The 24,718-nt window shown below is 45.2% G+C and overlaps 1 protein-coding gene across 2 annotated transcripts in view; it reads right to left on the reverse strand.

Annotated features, from left to right (window-relative positions):
• Window positions 1-22,028, reverse strand: part of PRRX1 (paired related homeobox 1) — a 72,950-nt gene extending 50,922 nt beyond the window's left edge. The window contains exon 1 of one of the 2 annotated variants that reach the window (XM_025430382.3): window positions 20,557-22,024. In XM_025430382.3, the coding sequence (XP_025286167.1) occupies window positions 20,557-20,797 (241 nt within the window). In that variant the 5' untranslated portion in view covers window positions 20,798-22,024. Of the gene's footprint in view, window positions 1-20,556 lie in introns of both variants that reach the window. The other variant, XM_025430384.3, reaches the window with a different exon arrangement.
• Between the last annotated feature and the right edge of the window lie 2,690 nt (window positions 22,029-24,718).

A 24,718-nucleotide genomic window follows, 5' to 3' on the forward strand; every position in this document is an offset into this window, starting at 1 on the left:
TTGCATAATTATAAGTTTATGCTGACTATAACTTGTCATTTGCCAAATTACTTGAAACCGCATGAGAAGTGTTGGCAGACAGAACACTCTGGAAGATAAGCCAGAAGACATTTCTCAACTCTCAGGGTGCTACAAGCTGCAGAATGCTTAAACTACTTGGGATTCAAAATCTTCTTTAAAAGCAAGATGGATCTATTCAAAATTTCTCCTGATAGTTTTCCAACTAGTGGTGTCTTACAGGTTTGAAATTCCTCCTCTAGGTCAGAGAAACTTCCATCTGTGAGGAACGACCAGGAAAAGATCTCATTCAGGCCCCATGACACAAAATGTCTGCCCTGAGAAACAGGCATGAAGAATGAAAGATAAGAAGGGGGTGGCACTGCTGTTGAGATTTTGAGCTGGTTCCCCCCACCCCCTTTCCAGCCAGGCTTGAGGTCTATTGAATAATAGGGAAAAGAGGAGGAGCTGTTTGCAAGATTGATGATTTCAGGATTGGACAGGTTAAAATTACATGGAGGTGAGCCATGTGAGAGCCAGTATTAGACTCATCTCACCAATTAGATGACTGGCTCTGTTTCTTTAGTATCCTCAGTGCTTGGCACAGTGTTGAACACCATAAAAATTTGTTAGATGAATGACTGGTGGTAGGTAAAATGCTCTGACTGCAGCTCATTGGAACTGTGATTACTATTCCATTGTTTGGAGAAAAGACCTGACTGATTTCTGACCTTTGGCGGCATTAACACAGACACGCTAAAGGGGAGGAACTCTGACCTAGGAAATACAAATCACTTCTTGAGGCATTTCAGCTACACAAGCCTTCACATCTCTGAATTGTAGTTGTTAGCAATGTTGCCTTCTGATGTTTTGCTAAATTACAAAGAGGTTGCTTTTGCAGAACTTAAAACAGAACCCTTCCTTTCTGGGAAAATTATAGACAGTACCTGAATTACAGGCTCTAACTTTTCAAATAACAAACTCAAGAAAAAATTGCTCCCATTTCACACCCCGCTGCACCCAACCACTCCTTCTCCTGTCAACTGCTTCCAGGGATCCCTCACGGAAAGGCTTGCAAGTTTGAGAGAAAACCTGGGTATGGAAACGCAGAAAAGACAAGGCTAAGAAAAGTAAGTGCCCTGGGTGAATCTTCTAGGCAAGGCATCTACAAAGCCAGCTGGCTCATCAGCCTACTTAGCCCCTATAGCAAGCCCAGTCTGGGTGCCCACCACCACTGCTCAGCGCCTCACCCATAAGGTTATTCAAAATAACATAACCCCTCACCTGGCCCATCGCAAGAACCTTTTAACCACATCTCCTTTCTCTTCCAATTTATATATATTCTCAATATAGCAAATCATCCTTTTAACTACATAAGTCAGATCCCCAGTTTAAATCTCTCCCATGGCTACCCACGGCCATCATTCTAGGCTGTAAGCCCAACTCCTCACTATGATCTACAAAGTCCCTATTATCTGACCCCTTCATAGTCTCTGACCTCATCCACCAACTTCCATCACTTGCTATCTTCCAGCCACACTGTACTTCATTCTGTTCCTTGGAATTCCCAAGTTTGTTATTGCCTAGTGGCCCTCACACTAGTTCACTTCAGCTGCCTGATTTTGCTTGGTAGGTAAAATACTCCAATAGCCGTTACTCTGATGTCCACATCATTAGCACCTCCTTTTCATTCCTATCTCTGCTCAAATAAGCCTGGTTAATTTCCTTTATCAGACTTATCATTATTTATAATTAAATTATTTATGTAGTTGTTTATTTACTTGTTTATTGCCTCTCTTTCTCTGGAAAAAGTAAGTTTAATGAGAAGGAGCAAGTTGTGTTTTTCACTGCTGAATCCCCAGCACCTAGAATAGTGACTGGGGCACAGCCAGTACTCCATACAGATTTGCTGGATGTATGAGAAACTGAGTGAGAGAAAGAGTAGAGTGGGAGTATGTTTTGCAATCATAATGGACTTAAACAAAGCCTCCAACTTCGTTTTATCAGCAAATCCCAGAGGATGGGGCCTTGGAGTGCCCAAGGCTTATTGTGTGTTTGCCCAGATGATGACAATTCAGCACCTTATTTCCCATTCAACTATTGCTCTATGTGTTTATTTTCCTCACTGGGAACTCCAAAGAAGAGGGGTGAATGGGATCACAGAGACACCAAGACCTCAGTGGCATTCTTAAAGAAGCCATGTAATGTGTCTATGCCATGAAGGATGACATGAAAGCACACAGGAGGAGTACCAAATTCAGACACTGGTGGCCAGGAGTGGGTGTTGCAGAAGGCTGCCCAGAGATTAAATTCATTTGGTTCTAAATTTTGCCCAGCACTGGTCCTACACCAATAAAGAGGGCAAGACATCCCACTAAGCCACTTCCTTCCAGAAACAACACACTGGCTGCCTCCATTGTCACTATATTTCAATCTGTCTCATACATTTACCAGTCTTTTGGAGGCTTCCAGGGAACCTTTATAACATTGCATCTGGAAAATGAATTTCCAGCCCCAAACAACCAAATCAGACTGTCTGAATATTTCAAATAAAATCCTATTCTTAACGTAAAAAACAACCAAACACAACTCATTCTCATAGAAGGAGGAAATTTAACCAGAAATTTTAGATTTGGGGTTTTTTCCCCCTCAATATTCTAATCCAGTATTAGAACTGACACAATTTAGAAGCTTTGTACCACCTGTGAGGTAAGGTAAGGAATATGCGCATATACCTGATTTAATCTTCAACAGACTTGTCAAAAATACATTGCTATTCTTCCAGTTTCTCAGAGAGGCTTGGTGGCATGTTCAAGGTCAAAACCATGATCAAAGATAATTCTTCACCTTCAGAAAAGCTCTCTGGCTCACCTAGTTTCTTCTTTAGTACTATCTTCCAATTCATTCTTTCATTCAAGTTCACTGAGCCCCATAATTAATCTCAATTTTGCAGTTCAACTGGTATTAAAGTATCCGGTGCCATCAGGGGATTTTCTTTACAAAGATATAATTTCCTGATGGATTATTTGCATTTTTCCATTTGCAATCCCAATACCCAGTCCAGGACTATAGTTACTGGAGTTCTGTGTTCCACTAAATAAATGTGGCAGAAAAGCCATTCAGCATTCCAATTTTCTAGCCACTGGAAGGTAAATGAGAGGATAATGGAATACAGAGTTCCAGAGGGGTCAAGACTAGTTCTGGTTTCATCAAGACCAACTTTGAGGCTTCAGGCAAGTCGATAAGCCTCCTTGGAGTCTCAAAGCCCTATTTGTAAATTGAGGGTGACAATATCTACCACTCAACATTATTGCGAGAATTTAAACAACATAAGTAGTATAAATCATCCAGCACATTACCTGGTCATGTTGGGTGCTCAATAAATCTTAATTTTTTTCCTCTAGGTAAGATTGAGGAAAATTTAATTTCCTTCCCTTTCTCCCTTCTCCCATTGAAAGACCCAAAGGCACTAGATAAAGTAGGGTCATTTCTGAGCAGCAGGGGCCAAACACAAAGAAATATGGAGACTAATCCCCATTCCCTTTGGTAACCCAGAAACCTTCTTTGTTAATTTGATTGATTCATTTTATATCCTTATGGGATAATAGAAATAAAACCACATTTTACAGTTACATTATAGAAGTCAATATCACATCCGGGATTATCTTTCTATGGAAGCATTATGCCTGCTACTCAGAAAATTGTATTTACACCCGGAAACCCAGCTGTCTGGTAACTGCTCCTCCAAAAGGAAAACTCATTGAGAAGGTAAGTCAGCCAGGATAACTTTCAGGACAATCACAACCAAGGCCAGCATCTGCAAGTCTGAAATATGGGATGTTATGACACTTGGTGAATTACTTCTGACGTACTTAATTATGCAACAACAAGATTTGCAGGAGCATAACCACATAGTTCCCCTGGGTATGCTGCCAGTGTGCTCCACAAATGATTAAATATAAAATAAACAACAGCTAACTGTGAATTATGAAGTTGTAATTCCACCAAGGGGGTTCCAGTGATGTCATAAACCACTAGAGCAAAGTTCATGTCACCAAAGGATCCCAGATGGGCTTAGAGGCCTGTTACTCAGCAGTGGTCTCTGCTGCAGATACGGTTCCAGAAAAGCCTTCCCCTCTTAGTTTGTGGCCCTTCTCATCTCTGTAAGGGCCTTCCATTTCTATTCTTTGTCTTTGAGCTTTCTAAAGTCACAATAACCCTGCTTTACCAAATGATGTTTAATGAGTTAAATCGTCTGTCATTTAAGATGCTATTTCTATCCCCACCCCAGACACACACTCTTTGGACAACAATCTATGAATTTCATATACATCATTACGGGAAAAAAAAACATGATATTTAATAGAAAATCCATTTAGGACAAAAGCCTTTTAGTATACCATAAAAGGAGATATTTCAGATATACCTTGAGTATGTGCCAAGCTTAGTACCCCACTAAAGGAATAAATTTGTCTTTAAACATGGCAAAGTTGGAAAAGTTATGTTGAAATTTCAAATACAACTTTCTGACAGCCAGTATCTGAAAAAGTATATTAAAACTTGGTGTCCCCACCCAAAAGCTCCTGAATTAAAGTTCTGGGAGTGGAGTCCAGCAACTTGTGCTTTTACAACCCTCTAGGTGATTCTGATGCATGTTAATGTTTGAGAACCACTGGTCTATAATTAATGCAACCCAAGGTTGAGTCTGAACTTTGCTTTCATTTGGTAATGCAGGACCTTATCCATCTACCCCTTATCCGTTCTACCCCATGAGTTTCTGCAGGCCCTGGGGGGGGGGAGGTGGCCTTCCCACATGACAATGAATAGTCTATGTGTCACCATGTGACATCCAACAACGTTTTTCCTCTGTAGTATGAGTTTATGAAGTTATGCAGAACCTTATAAACATGTTTCAGTCAGGGTTTTGTTTAGAAAACACTGAGATGCATCCTACTCATTGAATGGTTTTGAATAAAATTCTATATGCTGGCAAAAAAACCCAAACAACTTTGCCTTTTCAAACATGTAGAAAATAAGTAGGCAAAATTGCATAAGTAAAAAAAAACTGTGCTTTACCAACCATTAGACAGTAAGGAAGGACTTAGTAAAAAAAAAGAAATGCAAAATACTGAACTATAACTTCTACATGTGGTATACCTTCATCTGAAAACATACTTAAAACTAAAGTTAAATTGCAAATATTAGCATCTGTGTGATAGATTGCCCTCTCTTTGGCACATGTTTTTTCTTCCAGAATAAGAGCTGAGATAACAGTCACTGAAAATTAGTCATAGTTAGGATTTTTGCAACCTTCAATAATTGTCTTACATTGTTTTTTTTTCCTTTAAAAAAAATACAAAGCACTTAAAACAGTGCCAGGCACCTAGTGAGCGCTCCATGCATTCTTTACTCAGTAACTGCTTATTAAATCATTTACAATATGAAAAGCATCATCAGTGCTCTGAAGCATAAAATATCTGCCTCTCTGCCCTTGTCTTCAAAACTGTATTTACCTGGTTGCAGAGATCAGACTAATGCTTATTTGGGGGAGAGGTTTTTTTTTTTTTTAAGATTTTATTTATTTATTCATGAGAGACACAGAAAGAGAGAGGCAGAGACATAGGCAGAGGGAGAAGAGGCTCTTGGTGGAGAGCCTAATGTGGACTTGATCCCAGGACCCTCAGAATCAAGATGTGAGCCAAAGGCAGATGCTCAACCGCTGAGCCATTCAAGTGCCCCATCAGGGGAGAGTTTAACAACAATGGACCACAAAGGACACAGTGGATGGCACACAAAAATACATCATTCGATGCCAATCACTCTAAAAGAACATGGTCTGCATCTATGTTTGCAAACGACGGTATATGAAAATCGTGTGCAATAAAAATGCACATGTTTGGGAGATTCTGATTCACTAGGTATAAGTGGGGTCCTGGAATCTGTATTTCAAGACATTTCAGTTCATTCTGATGAAGACGAACGAGGCATCACACTTTAAGATATACAGGATTCGACTGTAAGCCCGGTAGAGAAAGAATCAGATGAGTCATTATTTCTCTTTATCGCTTTCCCCTCAGTTGTTAGAAATGAACTGCACATGGGAGACCCGTAGAAGGAGGAAAGGAACAAAGTAAGTAAACAAGAACTAAAGGAACGTTTTCCTACATGAGGAAGGATTCCATAGTCTCTAACGGAGAACAGTAATCCAGCCATCCTACACCCCCAGAGATTATACAATCCTGTAAAGTACACACAGCATTTTTATCAAACACACAAACACTTTTCCATATGTCAGAACTGATGTTGCTGACAGATCTGTGTTCCTAATCTCCAACAGCCCCTGAGCATGCTTAGGAGATGTTTTGATTCTCTTTTGCATAAGGCGCATGGTAAACTGCTTCTTTAGACCAGCACAGAATCATGCAACAAATTTGTCCAATTGCCTCACCCACGGTGACCTAGTTTCTCCACATGTACCACAGGTGATGCTCATCTGCTATCAAAGAATGCCAAGGAGATTTAATCGTCAATTGCTTAGCAACAAAATAAAGAGTCTCGGATGCTTTATGATATAGAAATGCAGTCTGTATGTCTTCTAGGTTTATCAGATTTCAAAGCAATACATATGAAAGCAGGTCACATATCAAACTGGGAGACAGAATGTTTATCTTACTCAACTGGTTAGGAGACCCAAGTTCACACAAGAATGGCAACTTTATGTATGACCACAGTTAGCATGGTAAGTATTATTCATGTATAAAAAATTAAATAGACCTCAAAGAAATCTCAGAGAAGCGGTAAGGCAGTGCTATGTCAGAGCCACTATACTACGTAGAAAATTCAACATGGTTGGTGTCCAGGAAACTTAGTGGCTGTGTGAGGTCTGGGATAAGAAATCTTGACACCTAAAAAAAACAAAAAAAACAAAAACAAAAAATCTTGACACCTGATGTCCTAAACATATGTCATCTATTCGCCATTAAATTCAGTGTCTAAATTGAAGAAGGGCATTTGTCTTCTTCAGTCATTGCACAGTCCGTAGTAATGGATGGAGTAAGTGGAAATATGAAAGGTTGATGCCATCTCAAAGTTTAAGAAGATTCAGATTACTGGTTCATGCTAACAAGGAGAAGGGTGGCCTGAAGGAGATGACCACAGTCAGGAACTTCTGAGCCAGATTCCCAGCTCTGCCAGGCACTCATGGGGTGACTTATGCACGTCACTAAAAATCATAAGGCATCAGTTCCTGACTGTAGATCAAAAACATGTGTCTACTTAGTCACTTGGTAAATGACATGCTGTAAGAGCGTGACTTTTGGAGTATGGGAATATTCCTAGTTTTAGTGACATTAAATGGCCTCCAACATTGACTGGGAAACCACATTGGATACATAGCCAAGGCTGGCATAAGTGACATTTGTCAGAGATGTTATGGAAGTGGTAGCAGGAAAAGAACAAACATTTCATTTGAGTGTCTTCAATGGGGGCAAGTAGGGTATTAGAGCCTTTGTTCACATTATCTCTTATTCCAAGCTAAAGATATTAATGTGCCAGTTTTTTTAGGTGAGAAAATGGAGACCCAGAGATTTATCTAAAGTTAACTAGTAAGTTGTAGAATCATAACTTAGCATAGAATTGTCTAAATACAAAGCAAATGCTTTGAATCCCCTGATACTCTTAAATCTAAATTAAAGATTTTTGCTTTTTGCAGGCTGGCATAAATTTATTGAAACACATCCTTAGCTTTAAATTTTTGCTTGATAACATAATTTAGAAAAGTTTCCACTTGATTCCTATGGAATAATAATAAATTTTGCCCCAAATTCCTTAAGTATTTTAAATAAGGCAGTATCTTTTTTGGCCTGCTGTGTTCCCACAAGGAAGACAGGTACAGCAGGTACATGTCCACTTTACAACAAAGACAAAGAGCCAAAGGAAATAAAAAAGATTTGGGCAGCATGGTAATGTGTTGTGAAGTGGCATGCTGGTCTCCCTGTTCTTAATTCAGCATTGTTTCATTAGACTATAATGTACTCATAAGAATTTGGTTAACATCAAAGATGATGGGATAGAATGAAAAATAGATAAATAAAATGGGATCAGGAGAGAAATATTCAAGTCACTTAACAGTAGCTCCCTAAAAATCTCTAAGCCTGTTTTCTTCTCTGTAAGATGAAAATATTTATGCTATCCCCACCTATTTCTTAGAACTGGTTTTATAAACTATAATAGCACTGGTATATGTTCTTACAGTTTGTGAAGCAGTTTCATATTTTATGTCACTTTATTATTCATATTATTAATTCTTTAAGACAAATAAGACATTAATTTATATAAGTAATCAGGGGAAAGAGTTAAATCCACCAGGAGTTTGAGTATATATAGTAATTCAGTTAAAATGATTGACTTTAAGGCCTACCCAGATACAGCTGGAATTTCCTGGCTGTTCAAGGTAGCTCTGATTCTCCAAACCAAAAAAAAAAAAATCCAACACAGGGCAGAAAAAAAGATATCCTTACCACCTGAGGAAGGAGACTGTTGGGGTAAAAGAGAGGTAAAAAGGCATAAATTTAAACAATGTTTCATATATTCTGAGTCAAAATGATCACACTCAGAAAAATCTCTTCTTCCCTGAGGGCAGCTAAGAACAGACTCCTAACAGTCAAGTGTGCAGTGATATTATGTTCTGTTCCTCTTGTCAGAAGGGATTCAGCTTTTGAAATATGTGTAGCAAAACTGCAGATTTCAGTTTCATGATTAATGAACTAAATTACGTTTTATTTCTTAAATGTGTTGAGGATTCATCCTGTGGTCTTCCCTCAAACTTGAGTAGAGCTGCTGAACAGCACATCTGGTTATAGGCAAAGAGCTCTCTGGGTGGTTCTTCTTTCTTCCCTCAGAAATCGACAATGTGGGGAACTGCAGAAACTTTTATTGGGCAAGTGTGGTTTTTTAATCCTTGAAAATTATGATTATTCTCTCTGTTCCCCCTTTCCCATGAGAGGAAGATTAGTTATTTAGATATATCTAATTCATAAGTCAAAAATTTTGTTCTACATGATTTTACATCATTTGATAATACTTTCCTTAAAGAAAATATTTACATTCATCAGGCAAATATTTTAACATCAGTTTGCCGGGGAATAATTTTTAAATACACTTCATAATAACAATTTATATTTTCTCTGCAATTATCACTTTATTTTATTTTTTTTTTCAATTATCACTTTAAATAGGGCTGTGGTACCATAGATTTTCACATATAGATAAATGCATTACTTTTTTTTTTTTATAAGTGCTTTTCTTATCAAAATATACTACTGTGTCCCAGAATATGTCATTATCATACCTGATCATTGTTCTACAAGGTACAGAGCAGTACATGTCGCTTTCATCCTCCTTTTTTTACAAAAGCATTGTATGAGTTTTAAAGCGTTTTTTATAAAGAAAGAAAAAACACTTAAAAAACAAAAAGTCAAGGTTGAGAGATCTGTAATAACAGAAACCGTACAGTCCCTTAAGATATTTTCTCCCCAACAGTTTTGTGGAGCTCTTCCCTGCTCAACCATGTAAAAACTAATTTTTTGAGCAGTAGTAGTTCTCCAACTGTGGTCTTGGAATGTCCTTTAAGTATTATGCAGGCTTTTCCAATTTCAAAAAGAGACATGTGCTCATGTCTAGGGAAGGTTACCAGCTAGAACAAGCAGAAAAGAAAAAGAAACTGTTTACTCTGAAGGAGTAGGACCCACTGGAACCTGAGAACTCTGGGAAACGGCTGTGACGTCAAAGCTCCCACAATCCTTGGGGAGCTGTTATTTATTGTTTGTGTGTGTTTCATTTTTCTGATGAAAGCAAATGGGCTACATGTTCGCATATTTTCTTAATTTGGGGTGAAACGCAATCTTTGAAAATATGATTAAAAATTCCTCCATTGACTTAAAAATCAGTAACGAAGAATGTTAATATAAAAACTGTGTAAAAAATAAATAAAAAGGAAATATTTTAACAACAAATCATGAACTGTGTCTAGTTCAGGGTGGTGAAATATAGGTGACTTTACCTTCTCATTTAAACTTTTTAATGTAAAATAATATGTTTTTTAAAATAAGCATGTATTGTACTTTGGCATTATGCTATTATTTTTTTAAAAAAATTACTCGCAGCTAGAAATTGCAAAAACAGCAGAACCACACTATGCAAAAAGAAAAAAAAATCTATATAAGTTGTTTACTGCAGCTTTACTATATGCTGTGGAATATGCCTCTCCCCTGCTCACCTCCCCCTGCCAAATCTCTAATATTAAGAAAATATTTAAGGTAAATTAACAACCATAATACATTTAAAAAATAATTAAGCAATACTTGTAAAAAGTGCTGATTATTTCATTGTAAGCATCTATTGAAAGGGGTTTGCTTGGTCTAAAATGAAGCTGTCAAGAAAGGTGTCATAAGGAGGTGAGATAGGAGCAGAACCATGAAAGGTAGCATAAGTGGGTTTGCAAAAAGAGTTACAGAGCAAGGACATTTCCTATCAGAAGTCAGAAAAGAAGACTAGAGGACATGGGGAAATGTCCCAGCCTAACTAGCATGCTAGGGAGACGTAGAACAGTTCTGATTTGTGTGTGAATGGGCAGGTGGCTGGGACATGAATGGAAATATAGACTATAAAAGGTGGTTAAAAAAACAAACAAATAAAAAAAAAAAAAAAAACCAAACAGGACAAATAATTTGGTCCTGATGTATAATAAAATAAGACAAAAACAGAGAGAGAGAGAGAGAGAGAGAGGCAAATCATGAAAGACTCTTAATGGAACAAACTGAGGATTGCTGGAGGGGAGGTGGGTGGGGGACGGGGTAACTGGGTGATGGGCATTAAGGAGGGCACTTGAAGTAATGAGCACTGGGAATTGCAACTGAGGAATCATTAAATTCTACCTCCAAAACTAATAATACTGTATATATTAACTGAATTTAAATTAAAAAAGTTTTTAAAAGAATAAAAAGCTATTGTGAGTTCTAATGGGAGAGAGCCATGATGTTTTTAAAAATATGTTTGTCAGGCAGCCCTGGTGGTGCAGTGGTTTAGCGCCGCCTGCAGCCCAGGGTGTGATCCTGGAGTACCCGGATCGAGTCCCACGTCGGGGTCCCTGCATGGAGCCTGCTTTTTCCTCTGCCTGTGTCTCTGCCTCTCTCTCTGTATCTCTCATGAATAAGTAAATTTAAAAAAATCTTAAAAAAATGTGTTTGTCAAAGAATGCATTAGCATGCTTTTTATTCATTCAGCAAAAATTTCTTTAGGATCTATCATTCATATCCCCCTGTGCACCACCTACAGATAGGAAGACAAGTGTGGATTCAGGGAGACTCAGTTAGTTAGGAGGCTGGTACAGCACTGCAGGTGAGATATCATAGATTTTTAAGGGAAGATGGATTCAGGTGATTGTAGAAGGTAAACTTGTTGAGATTTGAATGTGGACTGGACAGAGGAGGAAAGGAAGGAGTCCGGGTGAGTCTGAAATTTCTGAGTTTTGCATCCCCATGTTGTGATACAGAAAAACAGGAAAAGCTGTAAGAGGATCAGATTGGGGAAAGAGAGCTCATTAGTGCCCTGTTTCACTATTTCTGAGTTTGAAGCATTTAACTGTGACGTTCACATGGGAATGCTGAATAGGTCGCTGCATATATGGACCTGCAGTTCCAAGGGGGGGCCTTGAAGCTGTAACCTGGGAGTCCTCACTATGCAGATGGTTGCTGAAATGGTGAGCCTGGAGGACATCTCCTAGGCAAATAGTAAAAAGTAGGAAGGGGAGTGGAGAGAGAGCCTAGTTGGATTAGAAAGGGGATCCACTAAAGATGGGGAGGTTGTTCTATCACTTAAGCATTCACTGAGCCCAGGCAACAGGCTAGCAGCTATCCGCAGCTAGCTAGCGGCTAGCTAGCAGGCTAACAGGTAGGTACTGGACTACCGTGATCCAGACAGGTGCTTAGGGAAGTCGCCCCAGTGGAAAATGAAGTCACAATGTACACAATTATGGAGCATCACCTCCCAGGCTGGATTAATGACAATATGTCAATGCCCAGGTATAAAGAATTAGATCCAATGTCTACTTCCACTGGAACTTTCAACTTATAGGTATTTATGAGTTACCTGAAAGAGAAATAGAACAGTTACCAGTTCCCCAAAACCTCTACTCCCAAGGAGTGGGCTAAAATGAATTATCAGAGAGGAAAAAAATACATGAAAATGGTTGGTTATGCTATACACCATTGAGCTCAACAGCTTTCTCCTTTTCTAGATTCTAGAAAATAGCATTTAGGAGGCTTCCGTGGCATCTAAGTACCAGTTTTCTCTGTAGACACATATCTTGGACAGCCAGTTGAGGCAAAGAAGACAAGCAAGGCTGACAAGAGCAGGAGGCTGGACACTGATTCCCTGACCACCCACCAGGCCCAGGCCAATTCCTCCAAGCCCCTTGCACACTACCATGGACGTATGTGGATACATACAATGGAAACTTGAGAAAATGGGGTTGTCTATATATAACTGAAGTGCTGGCTAGGCCTTCCACTTTGCCCCTGAGTCAAGCTGATTAAACTTAGCATATCCTGGCTCCAATTTTGATTGAGTTGGGCCCCTTGGCCTTTATGTTGTATATCTGAATCCTCTTTGAAAAGATTTGGCCTCCCCATATATATTTAGAGTACTGGGAGAGTGCCCATCTGTTTTTATGCTTATTTATAACTACACCACCTTCCAGCACTGTGAGGTCCTTTAAAATATAATGACATGACTGATGATGAGAAATTAAGTGAATGGGGTGAATGTTCTTACGCTCAGACAAACGTTTGTGGGAATGCAATTTCCCTTGCAGCGCTGGCCTGGCACTTCTGTTTCTCATGAACACCCCGAGCTCAGATTATCTTGGAAGGTGTGTATTAACCACCATTTCTACTGAGAAGACAGAGTATTCATTCTGCCAGTTTGTTGTTCCCACTGTTGCCTTGCCTTGTGGACCTCGAAATTCAGGGTGTGGGTAGGGAGAGAAGCAGAAAATCCTAAGATTTACAGAAGGGGGTTAAGAATCTGCCTCATATAAATCTTCCTCATGTAAATCACTTGAAACTCTTGCCCAAAAAGCAGGAGTCGAGTGGGAGCCAGGAGTTAGATCTGGGGACACACACAAGACTTGGGGCAGTTCTTGTCCTGCTTTGAGGGAAAGAGGGGGTTCCCCTAGCCCCGGGGCCTACCTCTGGGACGGCCAGTGCCTGCCTTCTGTGAAGACTGGGAGAGTGGGGGGTCTGTGGCAGCTTTGCAGCAGCTCCCTAACACGCCAGCGACCCAGGGTCATCTAGCTCCACTTGGGAGCCCTGGGAGAGCGCCCCTCTCCCCTCCTGCTCACCTTGGAATCCTGACCACCTTCATTTCAAAGGCAAGAGGGGCGGGACGCCTACCAGCTCTCTCCGTGTTTCTGCGAAAATGCATGTCTATAGCATGTATTTCTGCAGTCCCTGGCGTGTCTTCATGACATTGATATGTCCTATCTTTTGCTACTTGTGTAGAAGGGTCTTCCAGCGTGTCGCTCTCCTGCTGAGTCCAAGGTTTTCTGAAGCCAGAGCAGGTCCCGCCCCGGCTTAGAAAGAACGCGCCCCCTTTCGGCAGGAGAAGGCAAGGCTCGAGGGTACATTGCACCCCGCGAAGAGCTGCGCCTCACGGGCCTGGGACCTGGGAGCACGCGAGCCGAGGTGCGCTGGGGCTGTTTGCACCTCTGCTCCAGCCGGGATGGAGGACGCTAAAATCTAAGATACTGTCGAGCTCTGTTTTAAAAGTTAACGTTGTATTTTTCACTCAACTTCTGTATTAACACTCCCTTGCTCCATCTCCTCCCTCCCTCCTCTATCCCCCCAAAGTGGTGAGATTCCACAAAGCCAGCTCCCCAGGCCGGGTGAGATCTCCATTTCTGCATAGAAGCTTCGGTAGTCTCTTCTCTCCCGTCCGCCCGCCCGTTAAGAAAACTTCCAATCGCTTGCAAAAAGGTCCAAGCAGACAAAATAGGAACCAGAGGACCTGTCCTTGTTCTTTCTAATAACTCGAATCTTGGGGATCCGAATTAATACACATTTTTCAAATTCATTCCTCACTTATAATGGCAAAAATAAGCCTCAAAGTGCTTGGGAATTAGAGCTCTGTCATTACTGGGGCAGCAAAGGGACTGGCACATCCATTACCCGAGGACTGAACTCTGGTCATGACTTTGTTCCTATATTTGAGAACTGCAGGAGCAGCAGAATCGTTAAGATTCTGATTGTCCTTAGACTCTTCTGAGACATCACTTGTGTGTGCGATTGATTTGTTCTGACGACTTTTCTTTATTTTCTTTCATAAAATTTTCTCCACCAACCGCTGTTTGTGCCTTTCGTCCTCATCCAGCCCTTAAATTGACTACTACCCCTGTATTCAGCTTCACAGATATTTTTTCAAGCAAAGTGGTTCCAGGACAAGTAAAATGTGATTTTTTTCAGTCGAAACCTAAAATCCATAGTTCATAATTTTCTGTACAACTACTTCCTTAAGGCTGCCTCACTAAATTAGACAAAATACCACACCAAGAATCTACTAATATTCGGACCAAGGTGAAGACATCTTACTCAAAAACTTCTCCAGGTAGAAAACAAACGCTCTGACCCCAAACACCAATGACTGTCTCTCCTCAGAATTCTTGACAATGTATCTCCGCATTTATTGATTTAATTAAAAAAAAAAAAAACAGCACTTAGAGAAAAAGAGGTGGTGGCAGTTTGTCAATATTGTTATTACTGTTTGAAATTAGTTTTAACTGAGTGTTGTTAGCCTGTTCATCAAACTATTTGAATTTATAAGAATCAAAATTCTTGTGGATGAATATTAATACTGTTGACACACAAATCCTCTTTGTATTGTTGCAAAGGGAGTTAAAGGACACCAACCTATGGGGGTGGGGTGGTACTGGGCCCTGCATCAAATTAAAACAGAAGTCCAAGCAGAGCACCTAATCAGATTACAATGGGGTGGACTTACAGGTAGTTCTGTAAACGTTTGGACACGAAGTGGACACAGGAAGTTAGCCTCTTATCCAAGTATTTCCTGTAAATGTCTAATCTGTAGCTCAGAGAAATACTCAAAGCATCCTCTTGATTGACCTTACAAATTGACTTAAATAGAGGTTGCTGAGCCCCCAAGTTTACTCTCTCTTCGGGGTGAAGTTCTTCCCCACAAAACTCTTCCACCTTCTGCAAAAAGAAAGAAAGAAAGAAAGGAAGGAAGGAAGGAAGGAAGGAAGGAAGGAAGGAAGGAAGGAAGGAAAGAAAGAAAGAAAGAAAGAAAGAAAGAAAGAAAGAAAGAAAGAAAGAAAGAAAGAAAGAAAGAAAAAGAAAGAAAAGCAAAATGCAAGCCTTATCTCCTTCTCTATAAATACTACTTCCCCTCTCCCCATTAAAAAAAAAAAGAAAAGAAAAAGAAAACTTCCTTTGGCTTCTACTAACTCCATCTCTCAAAGAATAAAAAGCAAATACCTATTCTCAGAACTATTGAAAGCTGGCACCACCAGGAACAGGAGGCACGCAGGAATCGCCCGCACACACAGGCGCGCACAGACTTGCAACATCCCTGTACTGGAGTCCTCTGGGCGCCCCTATGGAGGAGCAGAGTTCTCCTTGAGCGAGTGGCCTGCGTGGGTGCTGAAGGAGGGAGCAGGCAAACAGGGTATTATAGGAGAGGAATTGTAAAAGCAACACATCTTCCAAAAAAAATCAAATGGACCTCTAATTGAAAATCCACAGATACCATTTAAAAGTGAAAAAGGGTCTGGGAGGTGGCTGCTGGATGGAAGCGGGGTTCAAAACTCCGATCAGAGTGGATCAGAGCCAGTGGGGTAGGAAGGTATCCTTGGTTCTGAAGTCGCTGGGGTTTTTTCGCAGGGGAGGGGTGTGGGTGACATCTTGTTGGTTTGGAGATGACTTACGCACTCCTGCTGTAAAATCTAAAATGACGCCCCTGGGAAGATGAAGGAAGTGCAGCGTCCCGGGTGATCCACGGCTGTCCGCTTGGCGCTCCTACGTTCTGACCTAAGCAAGTGGGGGGACCGCCAAAGTCACTGTGCCAAAATGCACGGCTGCATGACACCTAAGGTGCCGCAGAGGTACCAGAATCTTGGAAAGAGCTCCATCAGAGAAATGAACGGTGGAGGCAGGGGCTCACCGTTTAACGGAGTTGGGGGATCTGGAGCCCCAGCGAGGATTGGATGCCTGGGGCCTCGGACTATACAGGCCCAGATCCCTGACCTTCACACTCCAAGCTGCCCTCCTCTCTCAGACGGTGGGGGGAGTTACCAGACTGTCAGTTTTTCCAAAATATTAAGAGGAGGCCATCCAGTGCCCTGCTCCTGCTTGTAGGATAAACAAGATTTACCACCTCTTCTCTGAACTTGACTTGCGACCGTGGGGACTCAGTGACCTACCTTGATCCTGGATTTCACTGCCTTCCATAAAGAGAAAAAATTTCCAGGCTACCCTTAAAATGATATATTTCATTGACTCCCCTTTGAATCAAGATAATTGAGGCCCAAATTCAGAGTACCGGCTCCAGGGCCCCCAGGGTGGTGCCGGCAAAAGTTTCTGGAGCCCTAGATGTTACAAATGCTGAAACTCCAGGGAACTTTATATTCTGAGGCATGTTCCAACTAGGAGCACCCTAGAGAATGCTCCCGCTCCCCCTGGGCTTACCACTGGTTGGGGGGGCGGGGGGGGTTGGGGGAGGTGGGGGATTTGGTGGAGTTGGGCTGGGGGAGTGTGGCAGGAGGATTGGGCAGGCGTTTCTATCCCGCCGCGTTTACACCTCTCCCTTTGTGACAAATCGATTTCCCGCGCCGCTGTTCTGCATTTGCATCCCGCCGAGGCCCGGGGCCCAGCTGCGCCAAGCGCACACTTACCACCGGCTTCGGAGTGTGTGCGTGTGTGCACGCGTGTCTAATTGACTTTCCGTCTACCTTTTTATGACTACATGTGTTTCCAACAAAAGGTCTTATTAGGACAATCTGGTTTCACTAATTTAGAGGTTGGGAACGTGGAAGGCAGGCGCTTTTTTTTTTTTTTTTTAAGAGTTTGCAGAAGTTCGGATTAAGAAATGACAGCGGGATGCACCATCCTCCTAAGAGTAGGTCTGCCTATTTTTATGACCTGTTCCTCTTTCCTCTCCCTGGCTTCCCCTGTTCTACCCCCCTTTGCACTCCACACTCCTCCATTAGCCACCGGATTCCTAACTGTTAAAGAACCGTTTCTTTAAACACTTAAGACATCTGAACCCACAAGTCTGAGACATTTACTGGGCTGGGAAAATCAGAAAAAGGGAAAAGAAATCATTCTACAGAGAGGAAAGTGCAATGAACATCAACCAAGGGGGAATAGTATTGTGGCGAGGAGTGAGGGAGATAAGAGAGAAGCTCTCACTTTGGACTCAACTTAGTTCCTCCATGCTAAGGTCAGCCCAGATGGTAAGTGAAAATTTGCAATATTAGTGTAAACGGAACCTGTTTTACTAATTTCAGCTGAAAAGAAAATTTAGGAAGGACATGTTTCTATAGAGCTGGAAGAGTAAACCCTGTCTTTTACGTTTCCATGCCTCTGAAGGAGATTATGCTTTCCCACTCTGGGGTAGACTCCCCGAAGGCTGCGAGGGGCATTTTATTCTCAGTGTGGTTTTCTGTCTTTTAGGCTCAGAGCCTTGCTTTGACTCCTCTCTTCCCTGATTCAGTCTGAGCCTCACTATCCACTGCACACTGGAAGCCCAGCAGGGCCCACCGGTCCTGACTCAATGAGTTCACAACAGCGTCCTCGGCAACTCCTGATGGGGGACCCGAGGACTAAGGACACGAGTCCTCCTAGACAGTATCGCCCCACTTACCAGACCTTCCTATTCTTATCTCAGAGATGAGTGAGGGGGTTGAGGAAACTTTGCTTCTAAAAGCAACAACTATTTGTTAGAAGAATAGGCCCCAGCCATCTCAAGAAAGCAAGGCCTTATCCTGTTTCTCTGCTACTTTCAGAAACCCCAGTGTCAGTCACTTTGTCCCCATCACCTGGGTCTGCATTTCTGCTACCTCCCTCTGACCTGTCTGTGGACCATCCTTCCTTAAGCATCCATTTCCTGGCTGGCATCCTAACCTCAATTTCCTTCCGGGGCCCACTCCCCATTAGGCCTCCTTGCTCCTGGAAACTCGGAGGTGTGTGTCCTCAAGAATATAGTGGCAGGTTCCTGGAGGTTTCACCCCCTTCCCTCAGGATGCACAGTTCCCAACATCGCTGCTGCCCTTTTTATGTCCTCGGCAGACCCCAGGCGGGGTGCGCAGCGCGATCTTGGCTACGCCAGGCCTGGGTCTCACAGGAGCCAACCTGGACAGCTTCCCCACCACCGCAGACCACCTCCGCCTCAGCTTCGAGGGGCTTCCCAGCTGGCCTCCAAGCCCAGTCTCCTTGTTCACACTAGAAACCCACCAAGAACCCGAGCTCCCTTCTCAGAGGCATCTCCTCAGAGCCAAAGGGCAGGAACGGTGGGCATCCCTCCAGCCCTGGACTATCCCGCGCCCGGCGCGGCCAGCACAGCCCCGGGCTTGCTGAGGCCACTGGCCCTGGGCCTGCTTTTCATCTCCCTCTGCTTGTTTTAGGGGTAAAGCACCAGTGGCTGGTCTCTCTTGCCCCACCCTCATCTTTTACGTGATCCTGTTTTCTGTTGTGAGTTCATCCTCCCGCTCCAAATAGTGATAAATGTTGGGGTGAATAATTAACCGTGGCGAAAGAAGACCAGCAGAAGGTGCAGAATCAGTGAAGCTGGGTGATAGGCACTTGGAGATTCGGGATACTATACTCCCTATGCTTTGCATATTTACATTGTCCCTAGTTGAACGTTGAAAAATAATCGTTATTTCACCGTGCAGTTTCTCGAAGTTCATAGTATCTACACAAGCAATTAACTCACACTGGGGACAGTACAGCAAGAGCAACCCTCCTCTCTCCCTCCCTCTCCAGGCACCGATATCTTCAACAAGGAAGCCTCTGCATACTTGCCCACCCGTTACTCAGGACTTGGGGACATCGGGTCTTCATTCCTCAGAGCTGGCCACCTCTCTCTAGAGACAGACCAGGCCAGATTATGTTCAGTCCAAATTCCCTATAGCCTTCCGCCTCTGAGAATACTAGAGGGGATCGAGCCCAGTTCGATTTTATCTAAAAAACACTGAGGAGATTCTAGGCTTGGACTAAGGAAGCTGGGCAAGGGGCAGGCAGCCTGCCAAAGAGAGGGGGGCTGTCCTTGCCCCCTGCTTCACTGTGGCATGCGGGACTCCTACCACTTTGCCAGGCCTTGCTTCCAGCTGTTTTGGGTCCTGTTTGCTTTGTCTATCTATTTCCTGAGAGTCTGATACTGGCAGGGTTTATTTATTTATTTCAATGATGGCATGGCAGTGGGTCTCTTGTTTTCACAGATTCCAAATTCGGAGACAAAATAAGTCAACAAATAATGAAATGTGAAAGAATTTGCCTCGTTTAAAAAACTTCCAGCCAAGTTCAGGCTCTTGAAATCTCTGGGAGGAAATATCACGCCCCAGTGTCACCTGTGGTGATTCAGGTGACAGGTCTGTTCCAGACTCCAGAACGGACAGATACACTTGGAGTCACATTTTAAGGCACGGTTAATAACACCAGGCCAGATTTCCATGGGGGCGCGATTGGCCGCCGGGAAGGACGGCAAAGGGAGACTGCGTGGACTTTTCTGGAGGTGTTAGGGCCAATCGGGAGAGCTCCTTGAATGGGACACCAGGCTCGGCTGGCTCTGGGGCCCGCGCTGCTCCTGCGCATCTCTCCTGTGCGGGATCGAGCGGGGCGGGAGCTCGGGTTTCACCCCAAAGGACACTCCCTTTGCTTCGCCCCCGAGTCTCCCCGAAGCACAGGCCTTTGATTCTGCCGGGGGGGTCTCAAAGCCTTGCGCAGGTGAAGGGCGGCAAGAGCAGAGAACAGAGCGCAGCGCGGCCCTGGGAACCCACGCGGGGTACGCAGCCCAAGCCGCGCGGGTCTCGAGGCTGCGCGCTGCGCCCTCCGCCGCTCCGCCCCGCCTACCCCCGAACCCACGCTCGAGGCCCGGGAGAAGCCCTCCCGGCCCACCTCGGCATCTAATCCGCCGCCTTCCCCAACAGGGCAGGCTCCCCGGCTTGCACCCCTCCGGGACCCCGTCCCAGCCAGCCCGCTTGCCCCGCGTGCTGGAGGACCTAGCAGCCGTGCTCGCTCGGGACCGAAGGGCAGCCCGGTCGGCTTCAGCGAGGTTCCGCGACCTCCGGGCCTCCGGGCCTCCCTGCAGCGCCCGGCCCGGCTGCCCCCTCGGCAGATCCCCCCTTGCATCATCCAGCCTCCCTGCCTGTGACTGGCCCTTCCTCGGGCTACCGCCACCACCTCTCCTCGCCCCCGACTTTCTCCCCCTGGACTGGGTGGGACCCCGGTCCCGGACACACACTCCCGCGGGGATGAGTCCCTCACTCACTGTCTTGCTGGGGGGTGTCGCTGCCGCTGGTGAGTCCCGGCGACTCCAGGAGGCTTCGGCCGGCCTCGCCCACGCTCTCGTCCGCCTGCGCCGCCACCATGTCCCCGGCTTCCTCCAGGTCTAGCAGGTGACTGACGGAGAAGTTCTTTTTCGCCTGCAGGGTGTCGAGGTTGCCGGGGCTGTCCAAGCGGCCGCCCAGCGCCGGTTGCCGCTCCAGAACGTGCCCGTAGCTGGAGGTCATGGTCTCCCCCTCCGATCCCACCCACCCCCCTCTTCCCGCTCGAATCAACACCAAACGCTGTGGGCGCGAGGGGGGAGAGGAGCCGAGTGGGGAAGAGAGAGGGGGGAGTGGAGAGAGAGAGGGAGAGAGAGAGAGAGAGGGAGAGAGAGAGAGAGAGAGAAGGAGGGGAAGGACAAAAAATTGGAAAGGGGGGGGGACCCCCTTCTGCAGAGCAGAGCGTTCTACACCAACAGCCTTCGACAGCCTCGGCTGCTTTCCTGAGGCCAAGTCCGGCGCGATCCAAGGAGATAATCCACACCAAAAAATAAAATTAAAAAGTCACCCTATGTTCAAGTCAGGAGAAAAAAATTCCTTCCAGCTATCCAAAAGCGTCCACACGCACACACTAAAAATAATAATAAGGGGGAGAAAGGAAAGGGGAGGCCAGCAGGGCGGGGGAGTTAGACACACAGAAGAAGAGAGAAGAAGGGGTGGGAGAGAAGAATCAAAGTGTTTTTTTTTTTTCAAGGTTAAAAAAGTTATTCCCAGGCAAGAGTTCAAGCACCAACAGAAGAAGGCTTGTTCCAGCTTTAAAACATCTTCAAGAAAACGTGTTCCCCCTCTCTGCACTCCTGTGGATTCTCAGGAGTGACTAAAGTTTCAGGAGGAGAGGGTGATGTCTTGCAGATGTATTGGAGAGCAGGATTCTCACTTTACTTTTCGTAAGAAGAAGAAGAAGAAGAAGAAAAAAAAAAGGGCTTCAAGAGTCCGAAAGAGGGTGGTGGTGGGTTTCCCCCCTTTCCCTTCTCTCTCTCCCCCTCTTCTTGCTGAGCTCCTTTTTCCTTCTCAGTTGGATCAAGAAGCTCTCTGGCACTTCAAAAGGCACAAACTGGCATGCAGAGGAGGCTTTGTAGGGAATACAAGAAAATTGGAGACCCCTGGGAGGGCAGATCTCGACTTAATAGGAGCCTGTAATTACGTGGCAAAGCCTTTGTGCGGTGCCTGACGTTTTACAGACCCCCTTTCTCCATCACAATCTCCTTCTTCCTCCTTTCCCTCGGACCAAAAAACAGTCTGATTAAGAAAACCCCCTTTGCCAACATCTGAGCCAAAGAGAAAGAGAGAGGGAGGGAGCGAGTGAGGGAGGAGGGAGCAAAAAGGGAGGGAAGAGAAAGGGAGAGAGCCCCTTTGGATTTTTTAAGTAAAGGTCTAATTATCATTCCCCTGCAATAGTATCACGGGGAGAAAAGACAAACTGAAACCCACAGTCACTTCAAACGGGCGATTATTTTGCTTGGGCATTAACTCCTCCAGATTTGTTTAAGATCCTGTTGGAAAATCTCATTTGCATGTTTTGGTAACAGCTGTGGGGAAACTTGTTGGAAAAAATCCACAACTATCTCAATCAAATTTTCTTCTCTTTCGGCTTTTTTTTTTTTTTTTTCTCCCAAGCGTTTCCTGCAATTCTAACAGTTTTGGGGGGTGGGGGTGGGGGAGTGTCTGAGAGAGAACGAAGGAGAGAGCAAGCAAATTAAGGCTACATTTGGCTCCGTAGAGACAGCCTATTAAATAATGTAATAAAATAACAGGAGCGATAATAATGAGAGGCTCTCCCACGCTTCTTCCGCGAACCAAAGGCAGGTTAGGGGAGATCTAGAAGGCGCAGAATCGATTCGAGTCTCTCGCGCCGCTAGGAATCCCGGGGCCAGGGCAGTGGGAAATTTACATATTTATTTAGCTGGAGGAAAGGACTCTAGGAGTGTAGCATAATTGCTCCCTCCTCCCCCCCACCCTGGCCAATTTCGTAACCTCTTTGGAGCGGCCAAGGTCGCTTCCCCAGGCGACAACGCTAAGCCAGAGGGTCGCGTTGCCCAGATGCGCAGGAGGCAGGGGCATTCCTGGGGCGAGTGGCCGGGCTAGGGTCCTGCGCAGTTCAGGGTCCTACCCGGGTGCCTGGGCGGGAGGGGGAGGGCGCGTAGGAGGAAAGACAGGAAGGAATAGAGGAACCCCTAAGTCTACGGATAATGCTCTGCCATCCGTCTGCTGAGCCCTAACTTGACAAGGAACAGAGAGGTGCTGAGGGATTTTTTCATGACCTGTTGGAATTTGGTAACAGCTTTAATAGTCTCATTAGAAATGAGTTACTATATGACGAGTAAGTAAAATATTAAGTGCTTATTTGTGGCATTTTATGGTCTCCAAACATAAATACACACACATATACATACTTTCCCACTGGCTTGATTACTAGACTTTTTTTTTCCCTTTTTATTTATTTATTTATTTTTTTTTTCCCCGTCCTGTAGCCGAGAGGCTCGACTGGAGAGAAAGAAGGGTCCGAATGTGTGTAAATGGTTTCTGGGCTCCAAACGGCCATAGTTAGCCCAGAACTCCCAGCCCTGATCTGGGAAAAGAACATTTGATGCCATCAAAGGGCTGCAGATTGAAACCAGATGTGCTCGCCTCGGTTCTTTCCATGCATTTAATTAAGGAGCCGGGATGGAGGAGACTTTTTCATCATTAGTCCACCCACTCCCCCCTTCCTATTTCCATCCCCTCGCCCTCCACCCCCCACCCCCCGCAGCCCCCCTCCCGTCCTCTCGCACCCCTGACCGGGAGCCCAAAGCCCCGCCAGCGCCGCGCGGTGCGCCGCGCCCGTAGCTCCGTCTCCGCAGCGGTCGGGGCTCTAAGCAGCTAACATCTGTCCGCGTCTGGGCCGGGGCAAGCCGCGCTGCAGGGCTAGCGGGACGCTGGTGGGAGGCGGACGCGCACCCGGGTGGGCCCGCACCGCGTGCGAGCGCCAGGGCCGATGCCTTCCGCCGGGATTGCCGACGCCGCAGCCTCCGCTAGCCTCCGCTGGGTGCCACGCGTGGCAGTGCCACCAGCTCGCTCGAATGGACGCGACTGACAGAGAGGTCTTCCCCCAGACGTCCTGCTGGATGAGCCTGGGTGAGAGGGCCGCGGGGCCCTCCCGTCCCTGCTCACCTAGCGAGGCACTGCTGGGTTTGTCCCCGCAGCCCCGGTCAGCCTCCTCCAGCCTCCCGGAGCCGCTCAGACCTGGAACAGGCCCTAGCCTCTCTCTTCTTCTCCATCCCCATCTACAGTTGAATTTAACGTTTCTTCTCGACACTGACCGAACTGCCCTTTGTGACAAAGGTCTGGTGGGTAAGAGGCCGGGGTCTGACACGCCCGGGGGCATGGAGACCCAGCGATCTCCGTCAGTGGAGGAAGATCGTCCTTGGGAGAGAAAGTTGCCTTGCCCCTGATGTGCCGTCAGTCTGGTTAGTGACCCAGAGGGAGCGACAGGGAAGAGAGATCAGAGATGGGCCCTTGGAAACATAGTCGGACGTCTCCACTTATATTCCGCCGTGTTCTCGGGAGGAATCAGGCACTCCCTTAACATCACCCACTTGTCATTCGTGTAATAATATCGACCAATCCTACCAATACCAACAAGGATGCTAACGGTTTCAACAAAAACATCAGACACATTTGCTTAACATTTGTCGACCAAATATGTATATGTGTGTATATATATTATATAAAATTTTCTACGCACGCTTCCCCAAAATATCTCCGGGACCGAGAGCTCAGATACCGCCAACTGTGTGGGGCTAGTTCAGCCCCCGGCAGCGCAGCTCCCGCGGCTGCTCCAGAGGCCCGAGCCTGGGAGTCCTGCTCCAGCAGTTGGGGTGGCTGTTGAGGACCTTGGGGAGGGAGAGGCGGGCAGATGCCTTGCAAGCCCAGCAGCTGGAACTTAGGGTCAGCTAACAGAGTGTCCAGGGAAAGAGAGAGGCCCCTGGTGGGACAATCTTGAGGCAGGAGGCAGGGCCCCCCTCTGCGGACCCGGAGCGCTTTTTCTGGAATCCTACGGATGCTGCGGGAGAGCCAGAGGCTCGCCGGGTCCTTCAGCACTCCGCAAGGCGTCCCGTAAGCCTCCGC

The sequence above is a fragment of the Canis lupus genome, chromosome 7 (genome assembly GCF_003254725.2).
Source record: "Canis lupus dingo isolate Sandy chromosome 7, ASM325472v2, whole genome shotgun sequence".
In the NCBI taxonomy this organism is placed as follows: Eukaryota; Metazoa; Chordata; class Mammalia; order Carnivora; family Canidae; genus Canis; species Canis lupus.